The 13,014-nt window shown below is 36.5% G+C and overlaps 1 protein-coding gene across 15 annotated transcripts in view; it reads right to left on the bottom strand.

Annotated features, from left to right (window-relative positions):
- The window catches only part of SENP5 (SUMO specific peptidase 5), a 45,629-nt gene that overhangs the window by 14,121 nt on the left and 18,494 nt on the right, over positions 1-13,014 (bottom strand). For all 15 annotated transcript variants that reach the window (XM_070582591.1, XM_070582597.1, XM_070582596.1 and 12 more), the window contains exons 3-6: positions 6,003-6,108; positions 5,692-5,830; positions 5,384-5,431; positions 2,841-2,918 (exon numbers count right to left, since the gene is read on the bottom strand). In XM_070582591.1, the coding sequence (XP_070438692.1) occupies positions 2,841-2,918; positions 5,384-5,431; positions 5,692-5,830; positions 6,003-6,108 (371 nt within the window). The remainder of the gene's footprint in view (positions 1-2,840; positions 2,919-5,383; positions 5,432-5,691; positions 5,831-6,002; positions 6,109-13,014) is intronic.

Here is a 13,014-nt window from a genome sequence, read left to right on the forward strand (position 1 = left end):
AACCACTTGGCCACAGGGCTGGCCCCTATTTTATGCTCTTATATACAACATATAGCTGGATTTCATGACTTAACTCGATCAGAGAGGACTGAAAGGATGAAATAATTTAATTCATTCTATTTAATGAAATGACTCACAAACTTTTTTCTTCTTGTTGTTCCTTATACTTTTTATTTAATTTTTTTACAATAAGCATATATTATTTATATAATGAGGCGGGGGGTGAAAACCCACCACATTTTCAAGAGAGGGAGAAAATAATCTAGATTCCTAAAATGGAAACTCTGCCTTCCAGATCTATTCCAGGTTTTAGAATACCAATAGAGATTGGTTAACATCCTGAAACACTGGTCTGTTAACTGTTTAACTGTGGGTCAGTTAGCTTTAAACTCAAGACAACCTCTAATCTCATTCACAGAGGAGAATGGATGATAGTAGTTGCTACTGTTTACAGGCTAGGCCTTGGCTTAGCTACTTGTAGCTAGACCGATAGAGTTTACATAACTGATGACTCATCAACTTGATTTTATTCCTTCACCCTCACATTGTTTACTATTCAGATATTTTTCCATGCTATTTATAACCTTTCTCTACTCCACACTATACATGATCATCTTTCCTCAACTACATAACTTTTCCTGGTTAAGCAGCATCCTATTATATGGATGTATATTTTTAATTTGACCTATTCCCTACTAATTAGTTGCCCTCAATTTTTCTCATATAAATACCACCACAGCCCATCCAGTGGTACAAGCCATGCACTTCAAGTCGTCTTTCACACTTCCTTCTCCTTCATCCCCATACCCAACCCATCACCAAGTCCTGTTAATTTTACTTCCTGGATCACACTCACATTTTGTGTATATCTTCCATTTCTCCTGTTACCATTCTAATCCAAAGTACCATGAATCTGTAATGGCTTTCTGTTCCATCCACAACAACTTTGCCCTCCTACTCATCCATCTTCTTCAGTGCTGCTAGAGCAAAAACTACAAATTGCATGTTACCTAAACCCCTTCAATAGATTCCTATACATTTAGGATAAAATTCAAAACACAGAACTCAAGGCTCTACATCTCTGGATCAGGTCCATTTCATGCCATTCTCTACTTTGCTCTCTGCATTCCAGCTACACTAGTCTTTTCCCATCATAATATAACACAGTCATGTGCTGCATAACAGCGTTTTGGTCAATGACAGACCACATATACAATGGTAGTCCCATAACATTAGTACCATATAAGCCTAGGTGTGCAGTAGGCCTTACCCATCTAGGTTTCTATAAGTACTGTAGGGGAGGAAGAAATTTTACTCTACCCTTCTAGGTTCTTCTGGCTGGTCTAAGAATTAAATTGACATGAGACAGATTAACAGTAGAAAAACAAACAAAAGTTTAATAACATGTATACACGACAGAAACCTAGGAAAACTGAGTAACTTGCTAAAATGGGGAAAGCCCTCACCTTAAATACCATCCTCAGCTAAAGACAAAAGATGTTGGGAGCAGGACGAGTCAGGGACTTCAAAAAGAAGGCAGGCAATTCACAAGTAGGTGAAAAGGAGCAAAAGTTTGGAAAACGTGTTTGGCCACACAGACACACAAGAACACAGCGGGGAGCCCAACAAACAGGCTTTTCTAGGTTCTTCCCTGTCTACCTCCCAGTTCATGTTATGCTAACGTGATGGCTCAGTTCCTGAGACAGGTTTTTTTTTTTAATCTGAATTCTTTTAGGCAGTTAAGGGGGAGATAGTAAAGAAACCTTTCTGAGTCTTTCGTTTCTTAAAAATAAACAACCAAAAATAATCCTCATGTTACACAGACACTCTTTGGGGTGTCTCTTTTTGTTCCCCTTCAGTATGCGCTCTGTGATGTTCACACAATGATGAAATCACATGAAAGCATTTCTCAGGACTATCCCTTGTTGTTAAGCAACACAACTGTAATGATTATCACTGTGTGTTTATCACGTGCTTAGTGGTTTATATGCATTATCTCATGTAATCCTCACAACAAGGTAAATACCATTGATGTTCTTATTTTAGAGGTGAGGAAACTGAAGCTTAGAGGCATTAAGTAATTTGCCCAAGGTCTTACAATAGTGGAGTAGCTGAACTAGGATCTGAACCCAGGTCTGATTCCTGAGTTCATTATATCTACTTCCCCAGATTTGCACCCTTCAATCACATTTCACTTATCTTGGCCCTACTGATGATATTTTGCACATATTATCTACATGGCAACAATCAATCAGGTGTTTGTACCTTGCAAAAAGTTATTTCCATCCACAACTACTTAAGACTTACTCTTAATTTCTTTAACCCATCCAATATAAAAAGTGAAAATTTACACTATCTCTAGATCTATGACTGTGGGATTTGAACCTGATGGTAATTTTGTCAAAATATCAAAAATAGAATATAAACGGGCTTTAAAAATAATGTTTCTGACATAGTCAATGAATATAGAGAGGAATTAAGGTTTGAAGGAACCTTAGGGATTACTCTGATTTATCATTTTGTTTTAGAAATAAGCAATCTAAAGGCCAAAATAAATGTCTTGTCTAAGTTGCATAAAAAGCTAACAGCAATGCTGGAACCACTAACTTCCTGCCCAGTGCTTTCAGTTATAGCATATTCCAGTCAACTGGATAGACTCAGAGTTTTACTAGTGTTTTGTCTTTCCAACAATAAGATTTAAAATAAACAATAAAAGAACAACTGTCACATTAAAGAGTGTGTTTCTAATTAACATCATACTGTATTAAAGTTCTTATCCTTCCACTCACAGTGGCTTATCATCTGCATTTCACATTTAGAATAAAAAAGAAAGAGAATACCTTTTTAGTCCATCTTTTTACTCCATTGTATCCTTTGGTTACCAGCTGTCTATGAAAAAAGCTGTTGAAGAAGTGAACCTAGAAGAGACATCAAATACAAGCACCCAGATTATATTAGGCTATGTCCAGATTTAACTTCAAAAGAAAATGGAAATTTAAAAATCCTTGAAAGTAAGATAGACAAAAAGATGAGGAAAAGTTTCTTCTTAAAAATGACCAAAATATAGAAAATACATAGTTCACAGAAGATTCTGTTCCAAATTTTCACTAGAATGACCTTACAGCTGTGGTGTGTAGTCAAAACTGGAATGGGGCAGTAGACAGATTACCTGAATCCAATCAAGTAAAGAAGCAACAGGACAAATCTCACCCGATCAGGTGACAGAACTGAAAGAGTACTCAGCTATGAAAGAATGAGGCAACAATTACCTTGAACTCAAGGGATATGGATTACAAGTTTTGTAAACTAACCCCATCTGAAGGATGTGGAATGGGAGACTCCTATTGTCATGACAACGATAAAAAGGCCTTAGCATGACCATTTCTAGCACTGAAAGAATTACCCTGGTCACATGGAGTGTCATGTCCTGCATTCTTGGCTTCAAATTTCTGCTTTATAAATTAGTATCAGCACAGCTGAGATAGAAAACATTGTGGTCTTAAAAGTGTTCACTTTTAAATGTGGTCAAAAGTGTAACTTTGAGTCACTTGAGATGATAAAACTGTTCCTTTGCTTCTGAGATTCTCAGGGTGTAGTCACGGCTCCCAGGGTGTGGTGCAGAAACTCTGAGGGTAGGGCTTAGCAATCTGGTTTTACAAACCTTCCAAAGGATTCTGATGCACAGTTGTTTTGAGAACCATGTGGCTCAAGATATTGATAAAAAGAGCTTGTAGTAGCTATCTCTAGAGCAGTGATTCTCAAACTTTGTGTGCATCAGAATCTGGAGGGCTGTTAAAACAGATTGCTGGACCCCACCTCCAGTTTCTGATTCAGTAGGTATGGGGTGGAATACAAAAACACGCATTTCTAGTTAGTTCCCAGGTGATGCTGATGCTGCTGGTTTGGGAACTAGACTTTGAGAACCACTGCCTTAGTAAGTGTCCTTTTAATCTAATGAAAGTTTAATCAAATGTAGATGTAATGAAGGTAAATTATCCCCTTAAAATTAATACTTTTATGTTAAAAATCATCTGTATGTGTTTATCTTAAAAAAAAACTTTCTGGTAATTTAGAGAATCTGACATAACAGAGAATCTGACAGACGAGCCTCATGGTTCCAATTTAAAATGCGTAAAAGATTTGTGATTTTAAGTGAGAAGTTATAAGACATTTTGTCTATATTCGTAAATAGCGTCAGAATCTGATACTCATTATATTTACCTGTTTAAATTACTAGATTTATACAAGTTTATAAAGTACTCGGAAAAGTTTTGCTTGTTGAAATCAAAGGCTGCCCGCCCATCAGATACTCTGAGTACTCAGAAAGAAAAATTAATATATTAAATTCTTAAAAAGCTTTTTTTCCCTAAGAACCACAATCTGAAACTCTATTTTTTTTTTCTTTTTTTAAAGATTCGCACCTGAGCTAACATCTGCTGCCAATCTTTCTTTTTTCCCCCCTCCTTCTCCCCAAAACCCTCTGAGTACATAGTTGCATATTCTGGTTGTAAGTGCCTCTGCTTGTGCTATGTGTGACGCCACCTCAGCATGGCCTGATGAGTGATGCCATGTCTGCACCCAGGATCCAAACTGGCAAAACCCTGGGCCACTGAAGCGGAGCACACGAACTTAACCACTCGGCCAAGGGGCCAGCCCCCCTAAAATAGTTTTAATATGTAACTAAGCTCTTAAGGGAATTTTAGAGTTTAAGGGGAGTTACTTTGTATTTGAACTGGGTATCAAATATTAATCCAAGAAAAAGTGAAGATGAGTACTACTTTATTTTTAAAGAGACTAAGACTTTAAGTTAAATTTTAAAGCTTAAAGCAAACAGTCCCTTTTGTGCATCTCCCCATTAAAAAAAAAACCCTCTTCAAGATAACAAACACACCCACCTGAAACAAATAAGCAGAAAAACACTGGCATCATCACTTTGTTATGCAGAAATTATTTTACAGAACTTACGCTCAACCCTAGCATATAATCGAGACAAAATCTCGGGCCAGCCCCATGGCCAAGTGGTTAAGCTCACGCCACTTTGGCGGCCCAGGGTTTCGCTGGTTCAGATCCTGGGTGTGGACATGGCACCATTCACCAGGCCATGCTGAGGTGGTGTCACACATAGCACAACCAGAAGGACCTACAACCAGAATATACAACCATGTACTAGAGGGCTTTGGGGAGAAGAAGAAAGAAAAAAAAGATTGGCAACAAATGTTAGTCCAGGTGCCAATCTTAAAAAAAAAAAAAAAGACAAAATCTAACTCTTTTTTAAAAATCTAAGGAATATTAAACAATTACATAAAGTTTAAAAAAAAACTTTAAAAGTTTAAAAAAAACCTTCTTTTAATATATAAGAACTGAAGAAGAAGTTTTCACTTACTTTGTCTGGGACTGCATCCATTATCAGCTCACCATACATATTAATGACCTATAAAAAGTCAACATAAAACCAGCTTACTAACCCTATACAATTCAGAAACCTCACTTAGAATGAATAACATGTTCATCCTGCTAGCAGTAATCAAACGTTTTGGATCCTGGAGTTAGTGAATGAGTCACTTCAGTAAGGAGTATAGAATCCTTGATTCCAAAAGATAATAGTGAGGCCAACCCACAGGTTCTTAGTTAAATTTTATTGTTCACAATCCTCTGCAACTTATCCATGTCGAGAACCTACAATACACTAACCTGGTCATTCAGCCAATTCTGACCATCCAGGGTCGCTAGATCATCCATATCCAGCATGTGCTTATTGTAGAAGATTCGGAAGTTGCATTTTTGATGTCTGGCCCGATAGTTTGTTATTTCCCTATTGATAAATGGTTTTCTGAAATGAAAGATTTTGAAAGAAAAGGTAAAAAACATGAGTTCTACTCAATTTATTGCTAAGTATCTTTTTTTAAACTCGACTTATTGCTAAGTATCTTTTTTTTTAACCAAGAGAAAAGTCATATATGTCAAGAATTTTATTTTCAAGGGCTTAAGCATCATTGACAAACCTATTAGAAAAGTCTTCATTAAAGACATCTTTTAATCTTCCAAGGACATCTTTTTCACTGAGTGGGACCAAACTGCCATACTTCTTCATAACCTCATCTAAGAATCCTTAAATAAAGGAAGAGAGAAAAATTAAGATGGAAAAACGATTTACAGCAAAGTCATTCTCCCAATACTTATCCTATACACAACACTTAGCACACATTTAACCTATATTACTACATATATTATACTATAAAGAAGTCTTTTAAAAGTTATGCTTTGTAAAAAAAAAAAAAAATTAAATAGATGAGGCCCTCCTCATTCCAATAAAGAGAGAAATACTCTAAGGCATCATGTTACATTGGACTTTTAAGGTACTGATGCATTATTAGAGAGGGAATGGCTAGCTATCACTAAAGATTGACATCTTTCAGTAGCTTAACCTTAGAAAAGAATCTCATCTCCTAAAGAGTGAAATCTGAAGTGTTTAGTCACCTGGTTAAATGTGTTTATCACATTTGGTAACTGAAGGAACCATCCTTTTAAAAATAATTAGAAGGAATTATTGTTGAGATTGCTGGTGCTGTATTATTTGGTAAGGTATGTAATTTCACATCTCATAGCAAGGGACAAATTCTAAAGCATTTTTAATATCATACAATTTGACAGAGTTATGCTACTCACGATACTGAATAACTCTATGAGGTGACCTTAACTGGATAACAGCTGGCGAGGCATATTTTAAGAGGCAAAACAGAATTGAAGGATGATTTCCTGGCCAGAAAATGGGACAGTTAACTTAAGTATGATGTACATGCATTTTAACGGCTTCCAAGAGGATCCAATGAAAAAACATACCTAAAAAGGCCCTCGGAAATAAAACCAGGACATTATTTCTAAGTAAATACAAAGAAGCTGAGGGATGACTTAAAGGTTCACAAAAGTGCAGACATGACGTCACCTGTTCACTGATGCTGAATGCGGGGAGCAACGCCGGGCTAACCATCAGCCTGACAGTTAAGTCTACTGAGTTACGATGGGAAAAATGAGGACTGTTAGCCACTTATTTTACCCAGCTCCCTTTCTAACTTTGAGAATGGCCTCTGCTATGCATCAATGCAAAATGGACAGGAAGGATCAAAAGAGTGACTGTCCTGAGAATGGAATGTTTCGTATGGGGGAGGGCAAACAAAGGTGTGAAAAACTTATTTTTCCTCCTCTTAGTCTCCCACCAGAGTGGCTCCCAATTTGAAAGGCTTAAGATAAGAGCAAAGGTCAGGGTATAGCAAACAAGAGATGCTCGCTTATGCCCGCTTCCGGTCTAGGCTTTCGGCATACAGAAGACAGAAAGGGAGTCCCATGTTCCAGCTTAACCAGAGCAGGAGATAAAGATTCAGGGCTTCTAAACTAGGACTACAGCATATATTTGCTTATAGCGTTTACTGTATCATATCTTATAGTTATCTAAGCATAGCCTGGGGTCTACATGGGAGAATGGACCCAAACAGAAGATAAAGAATCCCAACATTTGAGAAACTGCTTTTAAGGGACAATTTTATACAAAAATAATATTTTAACAAAAAATTAAACTTTAGGCCCAGCAACCTTAATTGAAACTCCTTAAATAAGAAAGCAGTCTCCCTTATCAAGAGGATACGGACTCCAATTCCAAACAAATGATACCATGGGAAAGACGTGTTCTTGTTAAAACAATGTTTTCTGGATGGTAATATTTTGGGAGTTTTAAATTGTTATATTTTTTCCTCTTATCTGTATTTTTGTTTTCACTTTTAGATGATAAACATGGATTCCCAATGCAGTAGAAAGGCCCTACCTGGATCTTCAAGGAGAACCCTAGATGACAGTGTCTCACTGATGCACACCTTTATCTCACTGGGACCAGACATAAAACAAGAGTTAAAGAGCACTTACAAGCCACGAACTAGAACATCTCGGTTCATCCTTATGACTACCCTACGTGTTAGACAGTATCCCTACTTTACAAATGGAGACAGGAAGCTTAGGGAGGTTACGTAACCTCCCCAAGGACCCTTAACTAGCACGTAGCAGAACTAAGAGTCTGACTATAGGTCATGTGACCACAAAAACTGAGCTGTTAAGTATTATGCTATGCCACCTCCAAAGCAGATGTTATCTTTTCTCTACAAACAATTTGGTTCTTCACTTCACCTTTCTCTTTTAATACCCATGGCCAAGAACCACCCAGAAAACAGACTTCTTAAAATGAGAGTTACATTCATTAGTCTTTACCTACTTGCTTCCACCAAACTAATGAACCAAAAAGGAAAACTGCATTTTGGAATATATAATTTCTTTTACTCCAAAAGTACTAAAATTTCAATGTGACCAAGAAATAAAGGATACGTTAGAAAAAAAACAAAAAACAGAGTTCAAATTATAGTCCATACTGCAAGCACGAATGGTAATAATATGAAAAACAAAAAATGAGGTGTTATTTTAGAAGTTAAATTACTCATGATGTTAATGCAACTGTGTTGTACAGTTTTTTCTTGAAACAACTGCCTTAGGTCACATCCCATGTTGCGTACATAAGAAATACAACCATTTGGTTCTCCAACAAAACAGAATACACATCAGAAAGGTTCCATCAAAAATAAGGCATGAAATATCTAAGAATAAACTTAAAGAATGTATAAAACCTAAGTGAAAAGCACTACAAAATTCTAGTAAAGGACACAGGTCAATAAATGGAGTAATTCTCTGTTTTTAGAAATGCAGTTTTCCCTAAATTAATCTATAAACGTAATGCAATGCCAATCAAAAGCCACTGTTTGTTTTAACTGAAAAAACAAATTCATCTTGGGGGAAAAAAGTGTGAGACATTTCTAGAAATTTCTGAAAAAGATTAAAGGGGAGATGAGTAAGAGGCGAGAGAGAAGAGGAGGAGGGCCTAGTCCCATCAAATTCTAAAACTAACTACAGTAATTAAAGCAGAACAGTGCCGGCACAGAAACAGAGAAACCAGTGCAGGAAGAGACCCAGGGGCAAGTGTCATCTCACAGCCACAGGGAAAAGATGAATTAATCAATAAACAGGATTCGAACTATTGACTAAATGTTTTATTCACAGGTGGAATTCATTTTGGTGTAAAGAGTGAGGTAGGGATCCATCTTGACTTTTTTCCAAATGGCTAAATATAAAAATAACATATTAATAGTCTAGAAGAAAACAGGGTTGAACATTTTTATAAACTTGAAGTGGGAATAAACTTTAAGTAGAGTTTGGGGTTTTTTTCTAATACATGACCATAAACATGTTAAAATGAGGTGGCAGTCACCTCATAATTCCTTTATAACTTTTATGCCCTTATAAACATGTGTTTCTTAAACATGTAAGTAGCACATTATACTTGCTCTTTTTGAAGCTCCTTTTTTCCATTTGATACTTTTCCTAAAAGTATGGGTATTTTTTTCCTAAGTCAATTCAAAATGACCTAGTAGTCCATTAAATGGGTATGCCATATTTTAACCAATTCCCTATCGATGACCATTTAAGTTGTTAATTTTTAGCTCTCTAAATAATGTCACAATTTAAACCCTTGATGGGGCTGGCCCAGTAGCATAGTGGTTGGGTTTGTTCACTCCACTTTGGCAGCCAGGGGTTCACAGGTTTGGATCCTGGGCACAGACCTACACACCGCTCATCAAGCCGTGCTGTGGCAGTGTTCCACATACAAAATGGAGGAAGACTGGCACAGATATTAGCACAGGGCCACTCTTCCTCAAGCCAAAAAAAAGAGGTCGATTGGCAACAGATGTTAGCTCAGGGCCAATTTTCCTTACAAAAAACAAAATCAAAATTAAAAAACCATTGATATATCCTGTTCTATTGTTTCCCCAGAACACACCTGCTACAAGTCAAAGTTCTGGGTCAAAGGACATGCATCTCTAAAACTTTCAAATTTTCTTATGACTTTTGCTGTATACACATACAAGATTTTAATATTTATGGAGTCAAATTGGTATACTTTTATTGCTTCTGAGTTTCCTATCATGTTTTAAAATGTCTTATCAATATGAGTTTACAAAAATGGTCTCTTGCATTTCTTTCTTTTTAACAGCTTTGAGCTATGAATCACATACCACAAAATTCACTCCCTTGAAGTGTACAATTTAGTGGGGTTTTTGTATATTCAGAGTTGTGCAATCATTACCACTACCTAATTCCAGAACATGTGCAATACCCCCACAAAGAAACTTTGTACCTATTAGCAGTCAGTCCTCATTCCTCCCTCTCCCCTGCCCCTGGCAACCATTAATCTACTTTCTAGCTCTACATATTTGCCTACTCTGAACATTTCAAATCAATAGAATCATAGGGTATGTGGCCTTTTGTGTCTGACTTCTTTCACTTAGCATGTTTCCAAGGTTCATCCACATTGAAACAGGTATCAGTACATCATTCCTTCTTATGGCAGAATAATATTCCGTTGTATAGACAGAGCAAATTTTATTTATCCTTCATCAGTTGATGGACACAGGTTGTTTCCACTTTTTGGCTATTATGAATAATGATGCTATGAACATTTGTGTATAAGTTTTTGTGTATTTGCTTCTAATTAGTTGAATTTTTAATCCATCTGGAATATACTGTAACATGGAAATCTATTTCTTTTCCTTCCAAAGCAGATAGCTAATCTGAGTACAGAATCGTAGATTTTTATATCCTCCCTCATATCTTTTAAAGTTATCTTGTACAGGTATAACTCAGTATTAATTTTTTTTCAGCAACAAACTACTGTCATTGGAAAGCCTTCAACTTGGTTTTGAAGAGATTGACTTTCCTTTTACAGTCATATTTCACCAGTTTATGCAATATTTAATACAATTATGAAACACAGTAAGTAAATTGTAATAAGTACAACTGGCTCTTGATAAATATTTAAATCCCCTGAAATGAGCATAATGTGCAATTACATTAGAGATGAGCCAGTACACAGCATTCCATGGAACTTAATATCAGCTAATGCTACAGAAGTCAGCTAAGAGACCATCTACTATACTGATTGTCCTAAATTGATTCCTTTTCTGATTGCTCTATTAACCTTGATAACTCAGGTTTAGTGCTTTTATTTGTTGAACTTATCTCTTCCGCTGTGTTGGCTTTCCTCAGATGTTTAGTGATCGATCGTGGGCTCATCTTTACTTGGGTAACTTGCTGGGTAGGGGGAGGGTTGTGATAGGCAGCAGCTGTTGCTCTGCCTTAAACTATTTACAATGGGAATACAGATACTTAGAACCTCACACTGTTCTGGAAATGCATGTACCTCCTTCTCACCAGGTGTTACAAGGCATGGGGGAGGGGGAAGAGGAAATATCCTCTCTCCCCCCACCAATCTCCTGTTCTTAGAATTTCAGTGCTGTACGCCAATGATATCTCACTAAAGCTAGCGGGGGAGGGAGGATTCCAGCTTGAGAGCAAATATCCCCCTTGCTGATATGTGGCACAGGCAGAGAGAGATGCTTTTGTTGAGATTCCCCAACTACTCAGTCGTTTACCATGGGTCTCCCCTTTCCTCCCCACCTCCACCACCTCCAGAAACAGGACACCCTCAGTGCTGCGCCATTGTCCTGCACTAATCTTCCGTCTGCCACTGGGGCTCCCTTCTGGACCTTCCCTCTACTTTCTGCCTTGTGGGAGTTTCTCAGTTTCTGATCTACCAAAACTCCCCTCTTTGTTTCTGAGTATGGAGATACATATGCGTTTTAATATATTTTTCACAATTTCTATGGATTTGATAGGAGGAAGAAGAGATTCCATGTGTTTACTTTATCCCCTTAAACCTGGAACTGCTATTGGTTTCTGACAGATATTCTTTACTAAGTGAAGGAAGTTTTCTTTATTACTAGTTTTCTAAAAGATTTAAACACAAGGGTAACTGAGTTTTAATAGGCTTTTTAGTACTTGCTGAGATGCCATGATTTTTCTCCATTAGCCTATTAAAATAATGAATTACATTACAGATCACTAAGTGTGAATTCTATAAAAATTCCTACTTCCTCACATCATGCTACAGTTGTACTATATGTCATATTCAATTTATCAATTGTTTTTGCAAGTGCTACATCTATATTTAAAATTTAATTGGTATTTGTGGGTAAATGCTAATTTTTTCAGGTTTATGTATCATGATTCTGCTAACATCATAATAGGGAACGTCATTCTAGAACAGTATAAACAAGTGAAAATAGTTTTTTTAAAGGTTGCTAGGACTCTGTACTTTGTGTTTTTGTGGAGAAAAACTTCTTTACATACTTAATGGTTGGCGAAACAAAGTGTCCAGAACTGTTTAAACCACCAAGGAGTAACTCGCCTACCTCCCCAGAAAAGGCCATTTATGACAATTTGACATGTCCAGATACAGGCTATACAAATGCATGTGCACACATAAATACATCTAATCATCCTACGTGTGTGCATATATATCTTTTAACAAAATGGCATTATTCTGTTTTGCAACTTTGCTTTTTACACTTTATACAGCTTTCAGTATCAAAATATAAATCAAATTTATTCTTTAACAGCTTCATAGTATACTATTGCCTGGATGTGCCATAACTTATACTGCCACCGATATTTGTTTTGGTTGTCTTCAGTTTTTTACTACCAAGACAATAAGTAATGTCCTTGTATAAATATATTTGTGCTGTTTTATATCTTGGATAAATTGCAAGAAGGGGAATGGGTCAAAGACTGATACTGTCATACTGTCTTTCAAAAATGTTCATACCAACTTACTTGATGTGGTAGATTTTGACAAGATGACTTTTTAAAGCATGATGTAAAAACTTGAAGCGATAAAGTAAAGACAGGTAAGTTCTACTATGTAAGAATTGAAATTTTCTGTTAAACAAAAATATCATACACAAAGTCAGGGTACTGAAAGTTTTCACCTTTTGGGAGGGAAAAATATAAAACTCTTATGACATTTATAATTCAATTTACATGTTTAAAACTAGACTAATGCTAAGGTCCATGAAGGTAGGAATC

The sequence above is a fragment of the Equus przewalskii genome, chromosome 18 (assembly GCF_037783145.1).
Source record: "Equus przewalskii isolate Varuska chromosome 18, EquPr2, whole genome shotgun sequence".
In the NCBI taxonomy this organism is placed as follows: domain Eukaryota; kingdom Metazoa; phylum Chordata; class Mammalia; order Perissodactyla; family Equidae; genus Equus; species Equus przewalskii.